Source organism: Hylaeus volcanicus, chromosome 1 (assembly GCF_026283585.1).
Source record: "Hylaeus volcanicus isolate JK05 chromosome 1, UHH_iyHylVolc1.0_haploid, whole genome shotgun sequence".
In the NCBI taxonomy this organism is placed as follows: domain Eukaryota; kingdom Metazoa; phylum Arthropoda; class Insecta; order Hymenoptera; family Colletidae; genus Hylaeus; species Hylaeus volcanicus.
The window spans coordinates 9,996,377-10,023,420 of NC_071976.1; the positions used below are offsets into that span (position 1 = coordinate 9,996,377).

The 27,044-nt window shown below is 35.4% G+C and overlaps 3 protein-coding genes and 1 long non-coding RNA gene across 8 annotated transcripts in view; 2 read left to right on the forward strand and 2 right to left on the reverse strand.

Annotated features, from left to right (window-relative positions):
• The first annotated feature begins 2,193 nt into the window (after positions 1 to 2,193).
• Positions 2,194 to 3,294, forward strand: LOC128873203 (RNA-binding protein pno1). The gene is made up of 3 exons (XM_054116593.1): positions 2,194 to 2,412; positions 2,497 to 2,586; positions 2,655 to 3,294. The coding sequence occupies exons 1-3, from the start codon at positions 2,314 to 2,316 to the stop codon at positions 3,180 to 3,182; spliced, it is 717 nt and encodes a 238-aa protein (XP_053972568.1). The 5' UTR covers positions 2,194 to 2,313; the 3' UTR covers positions 3,183 to 3,294.
• Positions 3,293 to 5,048, reverse strand: LOC128873195 (EARP-interacting protein homolog). Its single transcript, XM_054116581.1, has 6 exons — positions 4,901 to 5,048; positions 4,526 to 4,751; positions 4,217 to 4,437; positions 3,974 to 4,155; positions 3,590 to 3,886; positions 3,293 to 3,505 (listed from the first exon to the last, which is right to left on the reverse strand). The coding sequence occupies exons 1-6, from the start codon at positions 4,940 to 4,942 to the stop codon at positions 3,343 to 3,345; spliced, it is 1,131 nt and encodes a 376-aa protein (XP_053972556.1). The 5' UTR covers positions 4,943 to 5,048; the 3' UTR covers positions 3,293 to 3,342.
• Positions 5,049 to 5,381: 333 nt separating this feature from the next.
• LOC128874122 (uncharacterized) overlaps positions 5,382 to 27,044 on the forward strand; it is a 48,405-nt gene continuing 26,742 nt past the window's right edge. For 2 of the 5 annotated variants that reach the window (XM_054118478.1, XM_054118494.1), the window contains exon 1: positions 5,384 to 5,926. The gene's annotated coding sequence lies outside the window, so the exon portion shown is untranslated. Of the gene's footprint in view, positions 5,927 to 27,044 lie in introns of all 5 variants that reach the window. The other 3 variants (XM_054118486.1, XM_054118513.1, XM_054118503.1) reach the window with 3 other exon arrangements.
• On the reverse strand, positions 5,948 to 6,840 carry LOC128874142 (uncharacterized). The gene is made up of 3 exons (XR_008456582.1): positions 6,570 to 6,840; positions 6,372 to 6,488; positions 5,948 to 6,287 (listed from the first exon to the last, which is right to left on the reverse strand). It is a non-coding gene; the product is annotated as an uncharacterized LOC128874142 (long non-coding RNA).

A 27,044-nucleotide genomic window follows, 5' to 3' on the forward strand; every position in this document is an offset into this window, starting at 1 on the left:
TATTGTAATAAAAATAATACTTATACACCAAAAATCACGCGTTGATTGTAATATGTGACAATTGTTGATATTCAACACAATTTTAAACAAAAATGGTGTATTTGTGACGCTCAATAAACAATTGGTGTTTAGAGTGTGTGGTTTGTAAACACATTTGACATACCACCATTTTCGTGCAGACTATAATAATTATACTGAGTAAAATGTTCACTTTAGTGCCCATTTATACATATAATATATATATATATATGTATATGTATATATATATACATATAATGAACGCATTACAAGCTCCTTAATTTTGTTTGCAATGCCACAAATATTTTATCATGTACATGAATGTGCGTTTTAAGATCACCAGCTACAAAATCAAGTTTGATGACTTTAAAACTTGCTGTATGCAAACATTTGTATTTTTAGTATTCGGTTAATTGATATAAGTAGCAGTAAAAGTAAATAATTGATAATAATCCAACTGGATATATAAATATATAAATATAAAGAATTAGATACAATACTATATTTGTAGAAAACGATTGAGCACGTGAAAAGAAAATCGTGCTATGATTATAAAAAAAATATTATAATTATATTATTACCTATTATTACACAAAGTGGATACACAATATAGTAATTTGCTAATTCTACCTTTTAATAATTACTGTAGACACATTGATGAAAAAGGCTTTTTTCTTGTTATTAATTATTACCATAGACTTAAAAGATAATGAAAAATGTGTTATAAAAAATGCAATTGCTTCTTTTGTATCGTACCCAGTTTCATAAATTACTCTGATATTCTGTGTGCATATTTGTCAAATCAAAACAGTTTTACCACCATTTATAATGCAGAAATACATTCTGTAGTTGTATGAATTTCTTCAGTTTTATTTTTATGATAGGAAAGTAAACAGCATTTTAAAAACACTTGCTACTAAAGCACTTAAAGATAAAAGATACCATACAAGATTCAAGTTAATATTTCTGTATATTTTTAATATTATGATTACATCATTGTGTTCACCTCGTAAGGAAATATAACAAAGTAAACTATATAGCAACATGTCTACTAGTATAAATTCTCTTCTAAACTATTTTGTAAAAGATGTCAACATGTAAAAAAATGAAGAAATTTCTTTTCTATGAAATTAGTATAGAAAATTTTTAAATATTTATGTATAGCTACATCCAGTAAGTAAAGTTACTAAGTATATTACATGAAATCATAAGTTTCATACATCTTTGCCTGTCAAATATTACATAAACTTTTATAGATACAGTTTATTTTAAAGCACATTATACATTAACGTTTGCTAATGATGTATGGAAAAATAATTTGTCAATACATTCAATTATTTCATTAAACATCCGGTGTTTGAAGTAATACATGTATGGCATTAATTTTGTATTTTAAAACTTTTCCAAGTGCAAATAATTACGAAGGAAATTGAAAGTAATAATAATTAGACCCTCTTTATCCAAATATTTTTAATTCGTCGACAATCTTATTTAAATAATTGTGAATGATATTAATAAATATCTATATAATTCTTAGAAGAATATATGATTATTTATTAACTATAGACTTGTAGGAATTAAATACTTTTGGATATTACGCTCCTAAATCGTTAAAAAGGTCAAACAAGATCTATTATCATTATATCGAAGTCGTTAGAAAGTATTTTCTCTCACCTTTTCGATGTCATTTAGAATAAAAATTGGTTACTTTTCTAAGAAAACTTATCGAAACATAGAAATTCATAAAGTATCGGAAATGAAATATCGATAATTCAATCACTGTTATTATGGCCATGCCGCAATATACCGACATAAGTTTAACTGGTAGAACTTCCTGATAAATATAGCGCGACAATTAATATGTTAATTCTTTGATTTTTATTGGAATTATCAATGATTACATGATTATACATTCAAATTAGTACTTTTATTAGAAAAGTACATAAATGTTTACCATTTATTTTTACTAATTTCTATGATTAGCAAGACTGTAAAGTAGCCCAAAACATACTTTACATGCATAAATAAATCGGGGAAACAAATAATTATAATTATAGAAGTCGATAAAAGTAGCCTAAACCCTTTTAATTAAATATTTTATGTGGTATTGCCACTCTATTTAACTCTATTCTGTACTATTTGTAAATTACGAATCGTAATTAGCCTACATCCAGGGATGCCTGGTCTTAATATGGCGACATATATAGACTGTATAACATTTGTGGCAATTTGTTGAACACATGTCCACTACTGTATTCAAACAATTATTTTATTAACCAAGTAATTTTCATAAAAATGAGTGTAGATAAAGAGAAAAGTGATAATTTGGAACCAACTAAGTTCATGGAACCTAAGGAAAGAAAAAAAAGACGTGCAAGCGAAAATCGTATGGAGGTATGAATTGAGGTTATGTTTAGTTATTGTTGATATATAAATTTATGATTTACAATATCTTGTATATCTCATATGTTTCTTTAGGTGGAAGTAATCAATGGCGTAGAAGGTAAAGTGAAATCACATACAACTTTCAAAAAAGTTAAAAATGTACAAGGTGGAGAACAAAGAAAGGTAAATACAGTATTCTATTTTTCATGTTTTTATTTGCTTATACTATCATTAAAGTAAAATATTTTCAGATATCCGTGCCCGCACATAGGTACACTCCTCTAAAGGAAAATTGGATGAAAATATTTACACCTATCGTGGAACATTTACAATTACAAATAAGATTTAATTTGAAATCGCGAAACGTAGAATTACGTACATCACCAGAAACTCCTGACATTGCCAATTTACAAAAGGGGGCTGATTTTGTAAAAGCTTTCATTTATGGGTTTGAAGTGGAAGATGCTTTGGCTTTATTGCGATTAGATGACTTGTTTGTGGAAACATTTGAAATTCAAGATGTGAAACCTTTAAAAGGAGATCATCTCTCTAGAGCAATTGGGAGATTAGCAGGAAAGGGTGGAAGGACCAAGTATACTATAGAAAACGTAACAAAGACGAGAATTGTATTAGCAGATCAAAAAATTCATGTACTTGGTTCTTTTCAAAATATACAAATAGCACGACGGGCTATATGTAATTTAATTTTGGGTAGTCCACCTTCCAAAGTCTATGGACAATTGAGGAATGTAGCAAGTAGAATATCAGAGCGATTGTAAAATATTTAAAAAAACTGAATGACTTCGAATATAAGACTTGTTAAATCTGCTATACATGTATACAGAACATTAGCGTTTATTTATAAATAAATAAAATTACTTTTCAAATGTATGTATATATACAAAATTTATTTAGGTTAGTTTTATATACAAATTTAAATTAAAGAAGTATTTGATATTTATATTTTCTGGGAACTTTATTAAGGACTAATCTACCATCATAACTCAATGATGCAAATGTCCAAGGATCCGCAGATGACCATTCAACTGCATAAACACTATCTTCATGTTCTTCATATCTACCTACAACTCCATCGTATAACCTAAAAATATTACAATTTTTTCATTTCACATATAATTCTTAAAATGTCATTACTATTTTCCTTCCAATAAACCGTTATATTTACTTGTCTTTTTTGCAAGTATAGTCATTCTGTGTACTATCATCTTCAGGGGGTACCATATGACCAAATGGTTCTGATGAAATTGATGCAATACTACATAATATTACTCTAGAGTCACTGCTAGATGTTAGAACCAATTGATCATGAAAACGATTAATTCTAATACTCCACACCCAATGTGAATGTTCCATACGAGATAAAACTGGTTCTGTAGGTGACCGTATATCCCAGAATTTCATATACCCGTCATCTCCACAAGTAGATAAAAAGTATTGACGATTTGCATTAAAATCTAGATCTCTAGGTGCAAAATTAATATAATATTAAACTACTAATTTACAAAAATAAAATCAATGATTAAAATATAATAAATAATTTCTTTGGTACCTAATAATTTGAGAATGAGCAGATAAAATTGTCCAAGATGCTTCAGAAGGACTTCTAAAGTCCCATCCTCGAACATTATTTTCATTCAGTGTGACAAATTGATTGCAACCATTGTGAGGATTCCATTTTCCATTTGTGAAGCGTGGTTGACCTTTGCTAGCTAAAGTACCAGAAGCTGTAGCCTAAATAATATAACAGATGAAGATGAATTTTTGAATAATAAATCAAAAGATTTATTATTACCTGAGGTTCACTATCAGCTAAATCCCACAATACAAATTTATTGTCTACAACTGAAACAGCTTTTGTCGAATCCATAGGATGATAAGCAATAGTTTTAAGATCTGTACCATATGATGTTGTATTGATATCTGCTACTTTTTTAAGATCCTCCACATCATTTGTATATTCCTTTAATTCTGGTAGTTTCCAAATAGCTCCTTTCATTTGGCAACTACCATCATCTAAATGAAAAAGCTATGATTTTATTTTTGTCTGAATGCAGTTGATATATTTTGTTATTTATCTAATTCAATGTACTTTTATAATTACCACTTAAACTATTATAACATGTAAGAAACACATTTGGATCTGTTGGCGATGCTTGTAAACACCAAACTTCACCAATAGGATGATGAAACACTTGAGTCTTTAAACCACCTGTTTCTTCGTTAAGTTCCACCAAATGAACTTGGTTATTATTAAATTTCAATGACTGTGTTCCTACCAAGAATCTAACAATGTCTGTTTCTGCTGTTTGGGCTGATAATGCCCTAGTCTACAATATTTAAAAAAACAATGTTACTGTAGTTGATAGATTAAACAATTGTTATCAATTTATTGTTCATAAAATTGTATAAAAATAAGTTTTCATGTGTCTAATAGTACACTTCAATTAATTAACATTTGATATATTTAAGCCCATACTTGGAATTCAAGTCCGTATATTACAGGGCTATCATTTTCCATTTTTAATACAACTCGGGTTTTAGAATAAATAGAAAGAATCTTTATTTACAAGAAAATCGTAACTTAACCCCTACGATCTGTCATAACAATCTGTCTGTTGTATTGGTTGTATGTATACATATATATATTTCGCATCGAGAATGAAAGACAACTAGAGGGCATTAGTGATCCAACCAACAGTTGCCACGTTGTTACAAATTTTTGAATTCGCTGTTATTCAAAACTACCATTGCGTACACAAAATATCTTATTTTATGAAGAATTATAACATACATGATCATAAAATAGTATCAAAGAAAAAATTAAAATTGATGCAAGAGTATTTGCTAACAAAATGCTACTTTATTCTTGATGTTTAAGTATGTTTTATACAGAAAAATGGTATGATTTCGAGTACGCAGTTTTATTCAATCGTATACATTATATAAGATAAAGGCCCTAAATTAATTTCTACGCCTAATAATTTGTTTAGAGCATCCTGTGAAGCCTACCGCCCCGAGATCAGCGCCCATTGGTTTACGGCTAGAGCCAGCCCTGAGAGGGATATCGGTCGGGCCAATCGACGGCTCTGTTTTACCTTCGAATTAACGAACTGCAAGGACATCTACATATTTTCGTTATCCCTGCCATATCCCCACCACGTTTCAGAGCAGCTCGCTGCGTTGCTTTGCGTCGGTCGACGGGTAACCAGCCGTGGGGTCACCAGACAAATTATGTCAAACGGAGTGGTGTTACGAACTTGAGCGACTATCGGGATTCGCTGTGCTCTCGTACATGGAAGTATCGCAAAGTGCGCGTTCATACGATTTCAGTGTGGTGCTCGATGCAATTTAGAAACTAGCCTTCGTCTCATATATTCGCGTTAAATTTGTGCTAACGTTGAATGATCCTCCACGAATCTCTGCTTTCGTGTCGTCTTCGCACAAATGCATGTATCTGTATTTACTCGTTCAAAGAAATCATGCTGACCCTGCAACATCAATTGTAAGTAATCACTTGACACGTTCTTTAACTATTTCATTGAGAATCGTCAAACTTCACCGTCTATGTTCACTGTCATCGAATCCTGGGATACGTGTTTCCTTCCCATGTATTTTTTTTTCCTCTTAGCTTTGATGCAAACCGAAAACACGTCTGTCACGTATACGGATTTGGCGAAAGTGAAAATTTACAGTTTCTCTTGTATTTCGATCGTGGCAGATCGAGGCTCGATAGTTGGAAGAAATTTGGCCGCCAAATCTTTCACCGATATCGTGACTCGATTTCGAGGCTTTTTACTTGTGATATATTATTACGACGATTGTTGATGTTAGTTTTAATTAGGCGTGGGAATACCTTATCTTGACTAAAAATTAGAACGATTATACGATTATATCCCTTTATATTTATACCTATATATTTCGTGAAAATTGTCTCGAACGATTCTAACAAGATCTAACCGCCAAATTTGTTGATCGACGTCAGGATTCGAGGTATCTTGGAAGATTATCGTAGTGGTTGTTGACATTGTTAGTTTATCCGAAGGAATACCTTATCGTAACTGAAACTATGAGAATTGAAATTATGAGATGAAAATCGTTGATGTCTTGAACAATTCTAACAAGTGTTCGTACGACACGAGACGTACGAAATTGCCGAGTAGATGCAGCAGTTGTTTATTTTCAAACGAATCGAGACATTTACTGATTGTTACTGAATACAACACAGGAGAACTGTTGCTACCGGTACAAATTTAACCTAGCTGATTTTTTTGCATTTCTCGACGTTTTGAAATATCCTGAGCTACAAACATGCACAGAACCGGTTACAAAATTCTGCATGTATGTTGGCCTCTCTTATGCTTTATACCTAACAAGTTGCTTATCAGAAAGTCATGCAATTTTGTACGATGACTTCTTTATATCTATAAGGTATACTTACCAATGAGTTTTAAAAAAAATTTCTGTCGAGGTTGTAACATTTTTTAGTCATACAATTTTGTACGATGACTTCTTTATATCTATAAGGTATACTTACCAATGAGTTTAAAAAAAATTTCTGTCAAGGTTGTGACATTTTTTAGTCATGCAATTTTGTCATGGAATTTTGTACGATGACTTCTTTATATCTATAAAGTATACTTACCAATGAGTTTAAAAAAAATTTCTGTCAAGGTTGTGACATTTTTTAGTCATGCAATTTTGTCATGGAATTTTGTACGATGACTTCTTTATATCTATAAAGTATACTTACCAATGAGTTTTTAAAAGAAATTTCTGTCGAGGTTGTGACATTTTTTAGTCAGAAGTTTTGAATATTATATATTTGATATCATAAATAGTATAGTATAGAGTATGTGTAATAAATGTTGCGTGAATATTTATGTATACAATCTCGATTTTCTTATGCCGCTATCGGTGGCAATGAAATTTTTCTTGATAAATATTATTTAAAAGTTATATCGAGTCGATAATAATAATCTCCCTCGACCTTTAACAATGCCACTTTTTTGTTTAACGCAACTATTCATAGACTAGCTGAACAGTGTCTTCTTTTTCTTTTTCGACTAACTCATTGGATCATAGTCTATTTCATACGAGTCGTGTGCTATTTTGCACACGTATTTATAACACATTTCAACAAATTTCTATTACGCAATTTATAATGAAATTTGTAACGGAACTACACTCTCAAAAATTACATTTATTATCATGGACATCGATCAATTTATTTTTCTACGGTCGCCTACACTTGACATTCAAATTATTACGCAACAACTTGTCCTTTTCGCAAGAGGCCTACGGAGTCCAACACGTTTTCCTTGCAACTTACGAACGGCACAGAGTTTTGATTGTTGGGTAACTGTTTCTCGCGGAACTTGCTATTTCACTTCCCATTTCCAATTTTCCGTCTCGTAGCTACTCAAACTTTACGCTGAAAAACATTTTATTGCTTATGTACACGTTTGATTGCGTGCTCTATTATGTATACTAATCAAAAGTTTTATTTATCTTGTTTATTCAAAATCTTGTTATTCAATAATTGTACTGTGGATCATTGTCACGAAATCATTGTTAGCACTTTACCGACCGGTAGCGATTGATCATATAATTAAATTCAATAATATCATTTATTTTTACAATAGTATTATTTAATATTTATTTTCTCTGTTTGAACTGTTTTTTTTATCAATATTTACATAATATTGCGTAATTCATGTAATAGTAGGAGCATAACATTTTCAATAATAGATAACAAAGTATTGGTTACCATGGTAAAAACCTGATTAATAGCCAACCAGTCGGTAAAGTGTTGATAGACTTCCAGTCGATAAATTGCGAACGCTAAATCTTCAAATGACCGTTTTCAAATATTTCTATACAGTTCTTATATGCAATATATTAGGTAGACTGGAAAGTAATGTCGTTTCTTTTACATTAAATCCAAACAAATTTTTGGTAAATTTCTATTTTTAATTAATTATATTGTTTTGTAACTATATTGCTATAGTTACATTTATATAGTTATATTTGTAACTGTATTGTAACTTATATTGTTTTGTAATTGTATTGTTGTTTAATTAATTATATAATTAATAATTTTTTTAAGTATACGCCTTCGTTATCAACAGCCTCTTGCCATCTAGTGTGCAAATTTTCAATGCCAGATCGATAAAAATCAATGACCCGATGAGCGATAGACAAGTATTTAAAATTGCAAAAACGACATTACTTTCCAGTCCACCTAACACGAAGCATATACAATTGTTTCATACGCTGTTCAATTTAATTCCACGTAAAATATTTTCGCAAAGTCTCTTCAAGACTAACCGTTCGTCCCATCGCGATAGAAATAGTTACAAATGAAGTAGGGATGTTCGATTCCGATTTTTAAATCGATTCTTTGGTATTCGATTTTCCCCAGAATCGATTCTTTCATGTAAGAATCGAAGATCGATTTTTCTTAACAATAAAAGCACATTCACTTCTACATTACTATTCAAAAAAAGTATAGGAATAGCGATGAAAATATAAACAAAGTAGAGTCTGCCTTTGGTGTAAGAGGACGAAAAGTAAAAGAATAAAAGATTGATTCTTTACAAAAATCGATGCCGAGCGGAAGAATCGTACGGGAATCTGTTTACAAAAATAAAAATAAAAAAGGAAACAAAAAAGCCGATTCCTTTTTAAACCGATTCTAGCAGAATCGATTCATTGGTTTCGATTTTTAGGAGGAATCGATTCTCTCATTCCGATTGAAAATCGATTCTTTCCGGTGAATCGAACATCCTTAAAATGAAGGCTTATCGTTAATAATTCACCGATCCGAGCCAACTCGGAAGGCACGCGACCCAAATTAACCAAATTATCAGCTCCAAAAATCACGACTTCGCGTTCACGTGAAAACAAGCCTTTAGGGACGATCCGACCGCGTCCGTTCAAGTCCACGCGTTTAAAGTCGACCGTTCGATTCGAGGTCCCCCGAACAGCAAAAAAGGAAAAAACAGAAGAAAAGAAGAGACACAGGCGCATTACGTTCGCCTCTTGGCCCTCGCGTTGAAACGAGCCGCTTGGCAAGCGGTGACCCACGACGAGGCCTGCACAGTGGCACAGCCATCACAGGGATTCTCTTCGTTTGAATATCCAATGCTGCTTTAGCGGGCTCTCGGGTTAATTGATCGGCTGGGATGTTTTCGTCCTGTTGGTACGACCTCGTTGCCGGACGCGTTCGTCGGCTGGCTGGCTGGCTGGCTGGCAAAGCTGCCATGGCAGCGAACGTCCACGTGAGATCGATCACTCGACCGGCACAGGCCAGTCCCAGCCGTATCAGTTGTTCAACAGATGACGGCTTCAAGGCTCGGACTCCAAGCCTGTCGGGGAAAAACGGTTCGTTTTTTGTTTCCCCCTCCCTCGTGCGATCAAAAACGATTCACGGTCGCGGGGATCCACGATCTTCGTGACGATGAGTTGTCTCTTGTGTCTGTGGCTGGCCTGGCTTTAAAAGCGTCCATAGAAACTGTTCGATGCCTCTGAAATCATATAGTACTGGACAAAAGCGTTGGCACACCATACGGCGGCTGTTGCCTCGAAATTAAAACCATGCGCGTGGTGGTTCCAAGTGGGAAACCGGAAGCTTGGACCGATTCGCGTGATATTCCGAGGCTTTACGTATTGGAGCCATTTCTGTCGCGGAATGGTCGTTCGTGCTATTTGTATCGATGTAGTTTGTAAATTGAGGCGTGGATAGTCACGACATGGATCATTAGAAATTGAGGGATAGTCAGAAATTAAATGGTTATTGATAGAAGCTTAGCTATTTGTAGGTAGCCCTCAGGGACTGTAGCTACGATTGTAGCTACAGTACGGGTTTAGCAACCCCGAGGTACCCGAGCTATACAAGGGGCCATTCGAGTCGTTTTGTTTAAAGGGGTATTATCGTCTAGAAGTTTGTTTTTTCAGCAATTTTGAGGAATTAATGATAAGATCCGTTATCATCACATTCATACTTTGAACGTATTTTTGACAACTTTCCCATCGTTTCTCGGGAAAGTGATAAGGACATTTTTTGTTCCTTGGGAGAGACTCTAAAAGGTCCTGCATGAATTTTTCCAGGCGATGCCAAAAATGAGCATTTCTTAACACCCTCCTTTACGCGATTAAATGTTCTGCCTCAACTATTAATACATTAAACATTTCGCGATCCAACATCATAAGTAATATAACAAACAACATATATTTCAGGAATGTGATATACATTGATATACAATTTGATATAAAAAAAATTCGTTGATTTACCATTACTAGACTGCAGATTTTATGCTATTATGGCGGTACAGTAATATAGAAAACATTCATAAAATATACATAATGCACACTGAATACATTTTACAATTAATATAATAATATCGTTGTTTCGTTTTGCACAAGTGCACACATTTTTCCGTTACATTTACCATGTATCATGATACTAGCTCGCATCATGAGTGCATAAAGTCCGCAAGATAGTCATCACTAATCACTGAGAATCATTAACCTGAGAATATTCAGAAAAGTTCAGTGCACCGTCACTGTCAAACAAAATAAATAACTACCTCCTCCTCTGTTTCGACCACTTTAATCGCGAACGAATAAATAAATCATTTTCCAAATTGGCCCTCTTATGGAACACAAAAAAAAAAAGAAACGACGAAAACAGCAGTCAAAGGCTACCACGGTGTACCATTATATCATCCCCTTATCGTTGCTCATACAAGATAAACGACACGGGAGAGACGCGATAAGGAGCACGAACCAGGAGAAAGAAATAATTTTTTATCTAACACGTCCGAAACTATCATCCAGAAGGATAAATGAAGCGGGGAGTTTGTATAACCAGCCCCCCCAAAGTAAATGCACTTTCTGCCCCCGTTAACTGCACGCCAGAATCTGTCGTTCGCACGGCCTACCGCGATAAGGGAAAGAAATTTCTGCACGCGACCACGCGACGGTATTGATTAAAACGAAACTTGAGGTTTGCAGTCGTATGTTGTTGCACCGACTTACCGTCGCGAGGAGAAAAGGGAAAAAGTTGCGACAGGGTTGCTTCAGCTTGCGCAAATCGCTAGAAACAACCTCTGGTGCAGTTAAATGCTTGCTGAATTTTTCTGCTAACGAGTGAGAAGTAACATATCTGTATAATTTTATTTGGGATTGATTTTAAAATCGATGGAATATTTTAGATGCAAGAAAAGTACATTCGTAAAAATTAGGGAAAATTGTTTTCTATTTGTTTTCATTTTTAATCGAAACATGCGTGTTTAAAATTTTATAATTTCAATTTGCGGAGGAATTAAAATACTTTTATTATGTTTATTATATTATATGTATTTGACATTTTATGATTTCAATATTAACTTATAGAACTTCAAATCAACGTGTTTCAATTAAATATGAAATTATATGGTAGTAGAAACTTCGATCATTCTTTTCTTTTTTTTAATATTTCTACTTTTCTAAGTTAAAAATGAATGGCTCGATGGGGTTCACAAAAAGAATAGTTTGTCAAATTTACCTCGTGGTGAAAGAACCTACAAGATTACCGTTCCAGATTGTCATAATCGTTTCCTTTGAAAGCAGCGGCTTTCTAGCGCGCGTTTATCAATTTTACAAGCGACTACTCTGAATCTCCAACGATGACAGTAAAACATAATTTTTCGTTTCAAGTTCAGAACACGGGGGAAGTGATTTAACCTCAGATATTTATACAGGCGTTGACGGTGGGGAAACAAGGCCGTGACATTTTCCGTGCTTGTTTTCCTGTCCGGCCTTTTATAACCATCCCGAGCGCTTCGAAAAGACAGGAGACACGGTTAGACAACCCGACGTGCTCCGAAAAGAGTATTTTTTTAACGCTGTAGTGGAGCAATGGTTTCCAAACTTGTTGAAAAGAGTTCCCTCTCCAAACAAAATTACAATTTTTACGCCTGAGATTTGCAGGAGAGTTAAAACAATTTTATTTTGTTTATTTTAATTTATTCAAGAGCAAGTTGAGCAAGTTGATGCTTATGGAATTTTTCAAATACTTTGAAAGCATCTAGTCGAGATCTAGCTTACAATATTTCTGTATTAATAAATGCTGATTTTAATACACTGTATTTGTATAATTTTGTTGGATCAATAATGAGGACAATCAGTATTAAAGTTTGCAAAAATAGAATTAGTTAAGAACATTAGTGTTAAGTTTTAACGAGGTTTGTAAAGGGAAAATAAAAGCACCTGACGCTCATGATATTAATTGATATAATAAAATATATATATAATATGAACAAATGACTCAACACATAATAATTGTTAACACTACAGATTATGAACAAACCATGCAAATGCAACACATGCTTCAGCCGCGTTCTTTCTCTGAAGTAAAGACAGAAACGAAACAGACCTTCGGAAAAAAGAAAAAAAAACAAAAGAACGAGAAATATCACCAGACAGAATGGCCAATCATACAACAGAAAAAATAATTATCTTCAACAATTAGTCATAAGGTAGGACACGCTAGGTGCCATTTGCCAATGAAAATTAATATAAATTTATTAAATCAACCTGCTCACGAATGGATTAAAAGAAAAACAATGAAAATGTTTATAAATCTCGAGTTCAGAAATGTTCCTTTTGTTTATTTCTCCTTGATATGGAGACCACTGATTTGAAATCTTATTAAACGTCCACACGACATGAACAAGAACGTACTCCAATATAATTCGAGGTCGACCTACTCCGATTGATCAATGCTTGGCACTTGTAAGGCTTACTTAAACGAAGAAAATATTTCCAGAGTCGTGTTGTGTGTGGAATAAAGTATCATCTATAGAAGCAATGTTAAATATATAAATAATATATCGGGAAAAGAATCATCATTTAAGAAACGGAAATTATTCATGAATCGACCCAAAACGTGGAAGATGATGTATTAGGTTGTCCCGAAAGTTTCTTTCGTTTTATTAATAATTAATATATACACAATATATTATGTTTTATGTTACATTACTGAACTGTGTACGATTCATTTCGCTTCATTACTGTTACAGCATCCATGTTTAAGAAATTAGATTGTCTATTTATATAAACACTGCCACAGAAAATAATTGAATGCAACTCACGAAAGAAACTTTTGGGACAACCTAATACTATGGATTACCCTGAGACCTGATCCAGACCAAACCAAGACAAAATGAGTGCACCGTGTCTCTTATGGAACCTGATTGTACTTCGATTGATTTCATCGCTAGTCAAGTCGAACGGTCTATAGTTTAAAGGGGTGAAATATAAATCGCTCCGAAACAAAATCAATGTATTAGGTTGTCCTAAAAGTTTCTTTCGTTTTATTAATAATTAATATTAGCCTTCGCTACCGCGGCCGCTCCAACAGTCTACGCGCGCTCTGATTGGTCGGGGTTTTCGCTTAATATCTCCTTAACGAAGCCCCATCCGACATTTTTGCAAAGGAAATTGTTGTTCAGAATCGTCTCAGCTACCTCCCATTTCCGGCTCCTCCCCGACTTTTGGGACACCCTGTATACACAATATTTTATGTTTTCATGGTACATTACTGAATTGTGTACGATTCATTTCGCTTCATTACTGTTACAGCATCTATGTCTAAGAAATTAGATTGTCTATTTATATAAACACTGTCACAGAAAATAATTTGAATCCAACTCACGAAAGAAACTTTTGGGCAACCTAATACTAAAATTACTGATCCAACCACCGACGTTTAGGCAAACAAATGTATGTATTTCTTACGCAATGGAAAATAACCACGAGCAGTCCTCCCTTGGTGTTGTTCGATCGATTGTCACGAAACGCGGTTTGAAAAGCGATAAAAGAATGGATCAACGTTCCGAATCTAGTTCATAAGCGAGTATCACACGGAGCTTATTGCGACACACTTGAAAGCCGGTGCCGACGGGACATTTATAAGACGGACTCTCCGAGAATCACGCTTTCGAGACAACGCTTTAACGTTTCTGCGTGAATTGTTCCTATTCAAACAAAAGATACGTCCTAGAATTCCTCGGGGGAATACAAGACACTGTGAAACTTGTACGGGAGACGAAGAATAGTTTCCTTTTCTTCAACTCCATTGAAATTTACTGAAGCGTGCCCTGGTATTTGTTCTTTGTAGCCAGATTAAATAGTAATGGAAACCTTGACATGGAGGCAAGTGAAAGACTGAGGAAATAAAATTTCACGAGTACGTGGAGCGTTGTCTGAAAGGGACTTGGGATTTTGTTGTTTAGTAACAAAGTGGCCGTTGAATAGGTTGGACACTTGAACGATATCGTTTTTCGCGTTTAGCTGTAATCAAATTTTGCTGGTTACTGTAAAGGATTTTCGGAAAGGGGATTTAGGTTTTATTTAATAACAAAGTTGCTGTCATGTTGTGGACACTTTAACACGTTCACTGCCAGACTAAAATTCTTGAAAATTTCTACCGTGTTTAAAGTTTGTTTATAGACTTTTGGAAACTGCGTAATGAAACATTTATTTTAGTATTTAGTTTTGTAACTTCATCAAAATTCAAGTATTTCATTTCAATTCATTTTCTATGACACTTAACTTTCAGAATTAATAGTTTTCGTTTTTCAATGAAAAGCACTGTCACCCATATATGGGTGACGTGGCGATCAACGTGTTATGATATCAACGATATCATATTTTAGGTTTAATTACGATTTTATGTATGTGTACTTTCACTTAAAGCACAAAAAGTTTGAAAAAGGTGATACTCGAAAAATATTTGTTTCTCGAAAAAAATATATTTGACCACAATTTCGTGTCTTATCGAGAAGTGTAATTTTTGTTTAAAATATTTTTTCAAGCAATCACTTCCTTCCAAAATTGTTTCTCTCCTTTTCTTTGGGAATTTTTTCCTCGTAATTAATAGGTGTTACGCCTAAAAAATAGAAAAGGGCACTGCAATTAGGACCTCGTAAACTTTATTCCAAACTTTTCCCAGCGAGTTATGAAAAAGTAAAATACTTGTTTATAAAATATTATAAACAAAAGAAGAATTTGATCGCGCAACGAAAATCTTGGAAATGCCAGCGGAGCAACAATCGCCGCAAGACAGATCGAGAAATGCCTGTTCGATAGATAAACGCGGACGCGCCGGAAGCGAGAAATAGGGGAGAATGAATGTCTGACCGATGAATAAACTATTTCACATATCAGCCGCGGCGCGTCAAGAGAACTTGTATTTTCCTTCATCGGGTTTGCCCGATATCTCATCGGTCCGAACCGGAAATTGACGACAGCAAAACCGATATATCGAACGTCAGCCGCGTCCTCCCACTCTCCCTTGGTCTCTTTCACTTCCTCTTCACCGCCCAAGGTCATTACTAGCATCAATGCAGAAAGCTATTGAGAAACTTTCATTTATGAATTCACCGTGGTCGATATAAGAAACAGTTAACGCGAGTGTCGCGTTTATTTCGCTCCTGAACGTTACGAGTTTGAGAGTTAGACCCTTTCGAGACCGTGAGTATTGTTATTGTTTTGTTTAGGGGTGGTTTTAACTAGAGATCACAGGTTTGAACGGGTATTAAAGTACACGGAACACGTGTACCGTGTATTAACACGTTGGCTGCCAGACAAATATTCTTTAAAGTTTCTACTAAAATGAAATATTATTTAAACTATTGAAGACTGCATAATCAAACATTTATCGACGTATTTATTCTTGTAATTTCATCAAAATTCATGAATTTGGTTTAAATTCATTTCCTTTGATGTTTGACATTCGGAATTAATTTTGTTAGTCCACATGTGGGTGACATGGCGATCAACGTGTTAAGGGATTAAGAACACGGATATTTTTAATACGGGGGTACCCGAGTGTCGAAATACGCTGACACCCGGATATCGAAATACACGGATATCCAGGTACGTACACGTGCATCGAAATACACGATTACGCATATATCGAATTATCTATTGTTACCCGTGACTTGAATATTTATTTTAACTAGTAAATAAAGTTTTACAAATGACGCTAACAAATTTATTCTGTTATATTTATTCTTCTTATGTTTATATTTTTTTTATTTATTCATCTTACTGCATATCAATTTTTCCAAAATTAACAAGGATCATTATTTTAGAATAATAGCATTTTTACGTAAAAGTTTGTATATAAAAATAATTGGATATTGTACCCGTATAATTCGATGTATGCGTACCCGTGTCTTTCGATGCATGTATACGTACCTGGATATCCGTGTATTTAAATATCCGGGTGTCGGCGTAAACATACGCGGATTAAGAGACGGATCCATTAATTACTAGTGTACCCGAATATTTCGATACACGTGAAGTAGAGATCTCAAGTTTTAACCCTTCGGTGTTCATAGGTGAGGCTACAGGGGGAATATTACGTCGAGTATATGAAACACAAATATTGGAGACCTATTGGTGCACTACAGTGAGCAATTTGCTATCTATTTTAACGTTTCAGTGCTATGAACTTGAGGTTTGTTTAGTTTCACCTGGTAGGAGTTTGAGTTTTATTTTATTCCTTTCGTATTTATACTGTTCCTTGTTTTCTATGTAGATAACAATTGTCTTTGTGGTGTTTGAAGCGTGTCGTTCATTTTACAAATTTAAACAATTGAGACCACGTAGAATACGCTTATTTTTTGTACATTTCTTTTCATTGCAAAGTTTATTCTCCAGCAATTATTTCCATAATTGTTTTCGGAATATTGATATCTATGCACTCGTGACAATTATAAATACAGAAAAATATACAAGTTACAACATTAATAAGACAAAACATAATTTAACATAACTTTCTGTTCTTCGTCTATGCATATAAAAATATAAGTTTGATGTTGCAACATTAATAAGACAAAGCACTCTTTGATAGAACCTTCTGTTCTTCGTCTATGCATATAAAAATATGATCGTGCATAAACATCCGCAGTCTACTTATTTTCGAACAGGAAAATTGAGAAGCGTTTGAACGAATGGTTAACAAAAAGAATCTCTCGCGGTAGTCGTTTCCGCGAACGCGAATATCTCCGCAGCTTTCGCTCTCGATTCTCGAAACAAAATTACAATAGAAAACTAGGTACCTTCTCCAATAGGTGATGCGCGAACGAAAATAGGTCAGCTCGACCGAACACAATGTATCTCAGAATTCATAGACGGAAGTTACACGTAGCTATAAAGAGTCGGGGACGGGGCTCGTTAAAACTATCGTTTTGCTTCCCCTGTCTCTTGGTATGCTTCCAATACTCGAAATTGCATTCGACAAATAACGTCTCAGTCGCAGTGTAACTGCTCGCTTTGTGTCCCTTCCGTACCGTTACTTTTCTTTTTTCCTTAACTTACGGAAGCAAGATGCTGTTACCCGTGTTATGCTTGTTCGTACGGGGATAAAAGAAATTGAGATAGATTCTGTCCCATTTGTGTGTTCGTTAAAAGATAAATTCTCAAATTAAAGCCTCTTTTACAAAACCTCCAATGGGATCCACTAGATATACAGTATTTCTTTTTATTACTTGTTTATTATCGTAGGGTATTTACTTATTTATTTTGCAGTTGAAAATATAAAAGAAAAGAATTCAAATGGTTCCATTCCCAAGAGCAAATTTTAATAATTTACACATTTTGTAAAACAATGATTTAAAAACAAAAATAATGTCGGCATGCAATATATGAAAGTAATTACTTTTAAGCAAAATAAAGATATGATACTCTGATAGAAATATTAAAAAAAATTTCTGAAGGGGTATTTCTTTTTATTATTTTGTTTATTATCGTAGGGTATTTACTTATTTATTTTGCAGTTGAAAATATAAAAGAAAAGAATTCAAATGGTTCCATTCCCAAGAGCACATTTTAATAATTTACACATTTTTGTAAAACAATGATTTAAAAACAAAAATAATGTCGGCATATGCAATATACGAAAGTAATTACTTTTAAGCAAAATAAAGATATGATACTCTGATAGAACTATTCAGGAAATTTTCTGATATTCATGCTATACTCAAATGTATGCACACACTCGTCATGGTATCATCTGTGACACGAAACAATAGAAAACTCTAAAAAAATTAATTAAAATCATTCTTCACAAAGCGAACCACTGACTAAAGTATCGCAAACAACCACACTCATTGTTCATTTTCTGACTCCAATTTCGACACGAATGTCAATACGCATTGATTATTAGTATCTCTGTAAAATATTCTTCGTCCGGCGCGTATCAAACAACGCCAGGGTCGCGTTGATTAAACCAGGCGAAACTCCGCTATCCGAATGAAAAAAACAGAGCCGACCGCGTTAAACTATGCAGATTAATAACGTAAACAGCGAGACGTGAATGAACTTACGAACCCAACCTTGCCCGAGGTAGCGTTACTCAATAGGCGCGGCATGTTTATTTATAAAATCTTTCTGAAAAGAAATCGAGAGTAATGAGGGGTCTAGCGAGGTGAGGCCTCGCAGAGTCCAACGGTTGCGCGCGAGTGTAACGTTTGAAAAAAATGTAATTCCCTCGTGGAAGCCACGGCCAGGTTATAATTTGCCTCCTCCGGTGAGGGACGGAATGACAGTCATCAAGATTTCGCGGTAGGCAGCCGCGTTTGCAACGCGCGGCGCATTAGTCGCAGCACCGAGAAATTGTTGCTCGGTGCAACCGCGTGTGCCAATCGTGCCTAACAAGGTTCTCGAAGGACGTCGGGTTTCCTCAAACTTTCTTACCTATCGACATTCCGTCCTAACATCTGTTTCGAATTTCCGAGGGACGAACTCTCGAGGCGAACTGGAACGGTTACGGTCCGGGGGTTGTTTTTGGTTAGGACCGTTAGGATTCGTTGTTACTAGGAGGAAATTGCAAGAATCTTTAGATAGAAACAATATCGACAATTTTCAACTGTTTCTCGTAGCTATTTCTATCGTGATTGAACAAATAATTAGTCTGGTAATCAACGCGTTAAGAACGTCGATTATTGCAAGAATCTTTAGATAGAAACAATATCGACAATTTTCAACTGTTTCTCGTAGCTATTTCTATCGTGATTGAACAAATAATTAGTCTGGTAATCAACGCGTCAAGAACCTCGGTTATTGCAAGAATCTTTACCCTCGCTTTCCTGCAACAATCGATGTTCTGCAAATCGTTTTTGTCGTTCAATGAATTCTGGTCTACGATATAGTTCGTGGCCCCTTATTAACTACTGGACCTCTCTTTATTAAAATAATCCCCAAGTAGAGTGCAGAAATGATCCCCACGGCCGAACAAATTGTTCAATCTGAGATATAATTTATATCTAATCCAAAACATTATGCATGCAGACATTGCGGACTCAATAATTTCGTATCAGAGAAATTTATCTGCTACTTGTTACTCAGAGCTTATATCTAGACGACTTTTGTCCTTTGGAATGTCCGAAACGGAGGGTCTATAGCAGTTCAAGGATGGCTCTGACGTTAACGCCGCTTTGTCCTGAATTTAGTCGAACCAACGGTAACGACGGGTAGTCGTTAGAGGTAAAGCTGTATAGGGGAGCCTGACGGTTCCTCTGTACCCTCTGCGTGTACCATTCGCGATGACAATAATTGGCTAATTAAGTCACCCTCACGGTTCGTCCATTGCCCCCGCTGGTGTTCCGGTAATTCAGTTCCTGGCATCTCTTCCTGTGACACAACAATGTAGGTCAATCGACGCGTGTGCCATAAACTGTTGGCTAGGCGAATTCGTTTCACGCTTCCCATGGTCACTCGTTTCACGCTTCCCATGGTCACTCGTTTCACTGCGGGGTTGCTTTCTATACTATTTTTACGACGAAACCTCTGTTATGAATTGTACAGTAGAATAGAATTCATTCGTTGATCGGTAAACATAGTTTGCAGTCGGACCTTGATAAATGCACGAAATGGAGGCTAAATTTTTGCAATAATCGAGGCTCCTGTGATAATCTAGGCGATGAAGCCCCTGTTACGAGTTGTACAGTGGAACAATATTCATTCGTTGGTTGGTAAACATAGTTTGCAGTCGGACCTTGATAAATGCACGAAATGGAGACTAAATTTTTGCAATAATCGAGGCTCCTGTGATGATCTAGGCGATGAAGCCCCTGTTACGAGTTGTACAGTGGAACAATATTCATTCGTTGGTTGGTAAACATAGTTTGCAGCCGGACCTTGATAAATGCACGAAATGGAGGCTAAATTCTTGCAATAATCGAGGTTTCTGTGATAATCTAGGTGACCAATCCAATGAATAGTTCTACACAATATCTTCACTATTTATAGACTTTGTATTGCTTTTTCCAGTCTTATTTATTACTTAATAAACCTATATTTCTCGATGCAATAAACAAGACTCTCATTTAATAGTCGAGGTTGCAATGATCGAGGTTCCACTGTTCACATTCCTATGAAGCATGAGTGCATCTTCTTTTGAGCGTATCTGAGTACGAGTTGGAATCTTTGGTATCTCATTTCCCATTTTATAGGGAAATTAACCAAATTTTCGATACATTAATTTACGACAAACTAAGTTCTTTCTCAAATTTAGAATTATTCAAACCTGAAGTGAGCCACCTAATGCTGAATCTGCAAAAACGATTAGCTTCTTTTTTGTACAATTTGCGTTTCGTTGCTGACATGTCAATACGTCGACGATTTCGTTACCGGAATTGCGTTATGAATTGACGGACAAGCGGCTCCACTTTTTCGCGATTTTGCAAAGGTGGCGAGAGGTCTGGCTCGGCTTTGGGATTAAAACGAATGAAGTTAATTAAGAGGGACGTACAATACGGCGCCATGGCGATCTCTTTTTTTTTTAAATGAAATCCTTTATGAGCCCGGCTGGGATAAAAGTTCTCCGACTTGGAATGAAATTTTGCCATGATTTGACAAAATACCGAGCTCACAGGTATATCCACGTAGAAATGCGGATTGAGGAACACGATTTCTGGAGTGATTCGACTCGAATCACTTTTTCACTTCTGAGAGTAATATTGTACATTTTTTAACATCAAATTGCATGCATAGAATCGAGTTTATATTAGGTAATTTAAATCTGTAATTGGAGAACCATAGTGGAAAGAGTATTTTGGAATTAGTTCAGTCAACAGTTCTGTAAAATAAACGATAAACCGCCATACGAATTTTTTTCTTATCTAATCTAATCTATCGAATAACAAAAATTGTCCACGGCTTCTTTATTCCCATTTCCCAATTTCCCAGCTTTTCTATCTTTTACAGTACTCCTGTATTCCATCCCTTGTTCTATTTGCGTCCAAAATGTGCTCGAGAACGTATCGATAAGATATCGAGGCCGCGGGAATCGCGACGGTCCCCTGACACGCGGATGTCATAGGTCCGCGATCGGCTTATAACGTTATCTCAAGGACGAAGAGCGACTCGAGCACCCCGTAGTCAGCGAAATGAATTAGCTGCACTTGACACACGACGCCACCCTAGCAGGAATTCGTAGCTGGCTTCCGTTCGCCAGACAGTCGAGCAGACTATGCAAATAACCCGTAAAAACCGTGTGCGCGCGTCGCGTATGTGAAAGCAACGTTGCAACGGTCTTGGTGCACCACATTCACCCGCACACGTGCATCGAGAACGCACACACCTGTACAAGGTGTCCCGAAAGTTTGCCCTCGCGTCTTCAGAGATCGCGACGAACGGGGTCGTGCATGCCCAATTACCACAAATTGCGAACGAACTAATTAAGCATACGGAATCTATTTTGCTCCCTTAATGGGGTGAAATAAAAATAAGCGGACGGTGTACGGTGGAAAACGGGAGATGCGGACGAGAGTATGGCGAGACGGGATTGGGATATGGCGTATAAAGAAATTTTTAATTGGGGGATGATTCGTAATAATCATTATATAATCGGGGTATTTATTGATTTATAATCGGGGTGTTGTTGTGTACAAAGTATGATGTAGATTTGGATAATTGTACCTTCTAAGCTGTAGAATTCATTAGCTTGCTATTGGAGTAAATATATATTAATATATTAGATATAAATGTTATAAGTCAGAAACTTTCGGAATGCTGAGAATAATTCGAGAACTAATAGTTGCAAATTGAAGGGTTATTAAAAAAGAATCAAGCACGAGTCAAAACAACGGAATACATGTACATATGTATAAAAATATATGAAAATAATTTATACAGTCCTGTAAAATTTCAATTCTTTATACATACATCAATAAGAAAATACCAGTTGACGATAAAATACATAGTATACTGTTTAGGAAATGAAGCACACTTCCATCTAAATTTCAAATTAATATACACACATAGTAAAAATCGGAAAATATTGGGTTGTCTGGAAAGTCCATGCCGATTTTTAGTAGGCGGTACAGGTCTGAATATGTCGGAATGGCTGAAAACAAATAAAATGTGTACATTCCTTAACAGGTGGAAAGGTTGTGGAACGAAATGGTACATATATAATTCAATAAATGTACATCAAAATTCAAACATGCCTTTGAAATTTTCTTAAAAATAGGCATGAACTTTCCGGACAACCCAATATCTATGTTTTTTGTCAGCTATTTTATTGGGTTATCCAGAAAATTCTTAACAACAGCCAATTTTTAAGAAAAACTCAGAGGCACAGTTGAATTTTCATATATATTTATTGAATTACATAGGTACCATTTTGTTCCACAACCTTTTAAGGTATTCAGACTTGTACCACGTACCAAAAATCGACATGGCCTTTCCAGACAATCCAATATTTTATAATTCTTGAAACTTTTCAGAGCTCTATTCATAGACGTGTTTATTTGAATTGAATATTTCGAAATGGCTGAAAACAAATAACATATATATGTACATCCCTTGAAAGGTGAAAAGGTTGTGGAACAAAATAGTACCTATGTAATTCAATAAATATATATATATATATATATATATATATATATATTTATAAAAATATATGGAATTTGATCACAGAAATAATTGCTACTGGTGCCAATAATTAACAGTATATATATATATATATATAAATAAATGTATATTACAATTCAAATATGCCTTTGAATTTTTCTTAAAAATAGGCATGAACTTTCCGGACAACCCAATATATTCACTATACACATTTTGAAGTATATATTTGCTTCCGTGCTAATCACGAACCACCCCATCTTTTATTCCGCAGTAATCAGAGGTCCCATGTAACCAAGTATGACCGTAACGAACAAACGTTGGCGTTTACGAGACGAGACTGGATCCAAGTAGAAAGACACGGTTTTTACGACACCCTGTGCATCATGGTAGCACGGTCGGCGATGCATATCCTGCATGTAGACGTGTACTTAGGACATCTCGAGCCTGTGTACAAGAGTTACCTGTACATAAGCCTGGATCCCGTTCGTCGGGTACATCAGGGAAATATACGGACGCGTATTCGCCGATATTATCGCTACCTTAAGCCCATCTCACACCACGGTCTCTTTTCCCAAGAGGCTTCTAAATATTGATTCGATAGAAATTATGTATGGGAACGGTGTAACGCTTCGAATGAATCTTGCACCGTCTAGGCTTCCGAGAAACGCGAATGGGAACGTTTCGCTGGGCTTACTTATCCCGCGAGCACTGCTAACCGATATCAGACAGCAGGAATTCAACTGTGATTTAATTTTTGGTGGATGGTGTCGTGGAAATAGGTATCAGAGGGGACTGGAAATTTTTTTGGGCGGAGCAAGCTTACTATACGTTTATTTTTATGATTTTTGTTATTATAGTAGATTACTGTGGTATATTTTAGTAGATCGGGGTGGAAGTTAGTTCTTGATGTAGGTGCAAATAACAGGTATTTTTCTTTGAATTTTTGCACACAGGTTCTACTATCTGGGATTCATTTTTCTGTGATATAATTCTTATTGTATGCATTATTATTGGATGTTAGATAGTAATGGGAGTTATTCTATGTGCTAAATCTTATTATAATTAACGGGAATGGAGTAGTGGAATTTGATCACAGAAATAATTGCTACTGGTGCCAATAATTAACAGTATACGCAGTTATAGATATTTTTCTATAAATTTTTAATAGAGAACCGGGGTGAACAGTTCTCTGTTGAATAATTCTTCCTGTTACCTTAGAATTATTATCTTATGTCAGGCATCATCCAACATTATCTTATGTTACACGACAACATAGACGTTCCTGTGACATAATTCTTGCCAGAAGCTCTAATAATTAATACTCATTTCACATTAATGACAATTATCTCTGAATCACTTATTACAAGGCTCGAACATCAGACAAATTTTGATCGAATTCATTTTTGTTATCTGGTAACTAATATCGCACCGGAAAAGAGAGAGTTATTCTGCCATAAATAACCGAAATTTTTCCATGATCCAGTTCTCCCCACGTGCACTAGTAATCGATACACGACACCTCGAGTTCACGTCGGGGGAGTTTGATGGAACGCAACGCGTATTCATCCGCTGAATTACAATTCATTTGGGTCATCCGAGAATGGTCGTTTCTCTTCGCATCGTTGATGTTCCAACGGTAGCCCAGGTTAATGCTATAAACGAGACCTTATCCTGTTTTTTGTGCAAACATACACGTTCACGCGAAGCATGCACGTTTCGCCTCTAAACGTTTCCGGAACAGTTATCCGTTTTGGGCTGCTTTTGGGAGAAGGCGGATGAATTTTACATAATGTGAGCCTCATGCAAAAGGGAAAACGTAAAATGCTGGTGCGAATATTCTTTCGGAATATACGGAATTTTTTTCGTATTACTGCGTCTCGTATTTCTTTGACTGGACGGCTTCAAAGACTTATCAGATAAAGGGTTTTCCGAGAGGGAGGGTTTTCCTTAGTCAGGTAGATTTTGTTGTTAAAAAAATAGAAATTTTCAAGCCTCTTTTGGAAGATCTTTTATTTATGGGTCCTGCATTTTTTTCAGGCAAAAAAGAGTATTTGTTACGTGCTCCAAGTTAGTGGGATTTAATAAATGTAATTGATTTAATAAATATATAATGTCTCCTTTAAAAATAAATTCTCCTAGTAACATCAATGTTTTAAAATCTGTTGAAATAATTATTTATATCGTCGACATACCAATTGATGGAGAAAAATATATAATAAAAAAAATATATATATATATATTTAACTATATCTGTGTAACTGTATAAATTGCATATAAAATGTGTATATACACATGCACACATCAGTTATATAACGCAATAGCACCTGTATAAAAAAATATCCTACTAAAAAAATGTCTCCTTTAAAAATAAATTCTCCTTTCGTACCGAACAAGGAAGCTGGTAACATCAATGCTTTCAAATCTGTTGAAATAATTATTCATGTCGTCGACATACCACTTGAATGGAGCAAAATATATATATTTATAACTATATACACATGCACACATCAGTTACATAACGCAGTAGAACCTGTATAAAAAAAATGTATATACCTACACAATTTATACAGGTTCTACCATATTATATACATATGTATATCAAAGTGTAGCGAAACAACTATTATACATGTAATAATAATAGCAGCATGCTTTATATGACTGGTATAAAGCTACAGTTTATACCAGCTTTACAGTTTGGTATCAACTTTTTACAGTTTCTTTTTCAACTTTACTAGCAAACGTACACCCATAAAAAAAAAACCTAACTTCGATAACTTCACCGTATCTTATTGACAATCAATAACTTCACCGGGTGTTTACGTGCAACTATCCGCCACGTTGCCTAAGCAAACGGTTCCCAGAGACGGGTATAGTGTTTGGCCACGAAACGAGACCGCCACGATAATTGTTCCTTCAATAATGGCCCTCTCCAGCCAGGAAGATAACGAGCCATCTCGTCGTGCCATTTTACGCGCGGTTTTGGGAAAGGGCCCTCGCCTGACTCATCGCTGACCACTCTTATCGCCGTGGCTCTCCTATCGAGTGGAAATTACTGGAAATCTGATGGAACCGACGTCCGTGTGTTGAAAATGTCGCGCGATCCGATGGCGACCAGTTCGAATTTCTGGCGTTGGTGGATTTGGCGCCAACCCGGAGCCAACCCTTCGAGCTTCGGGCCTCGACTCGTCGGAGCAAACAACTTGACTCCGAGAGCGCGCAAACGAGACGTTATTGGAGTTTCTTGTATGGATCTGCATACTCCCGACGATTCGTTGCATTGGAAATAAGCCTCTCGAAATAATTAAGGGAGTCGTGTCTGGAGGACCAAGTTCAGGATCAGTCTATGGAGATTGCTGTCTCGATGGCTCCTTCAGGTTCTATTTTATTTTTGTGGATTTGGGGGGACAATGTTACGCGAACGTCTACTGTTTGGAGTGTTTGTGTGTAGTTATAGTATTTCCTGGGAGTATGATTGAAAATAGGGGTTGAATATGGGGGACAGAGAATCTTACGGTCACCTATATTTTTGGTTATCAGTTCGCTGGTCTTACCAAATTTCAAAAAAATATTGATTACTCCAGCGAAGCTCAATGGATTCTCCTGAAACTAGTTGGGCAGTAATGCATTAGCATGAGCTAATATCACTAAAAATTGCAAACGATTTCATTGAAAAATGGCAAATTTATGATTAAAAGTATTGGTGATCATAA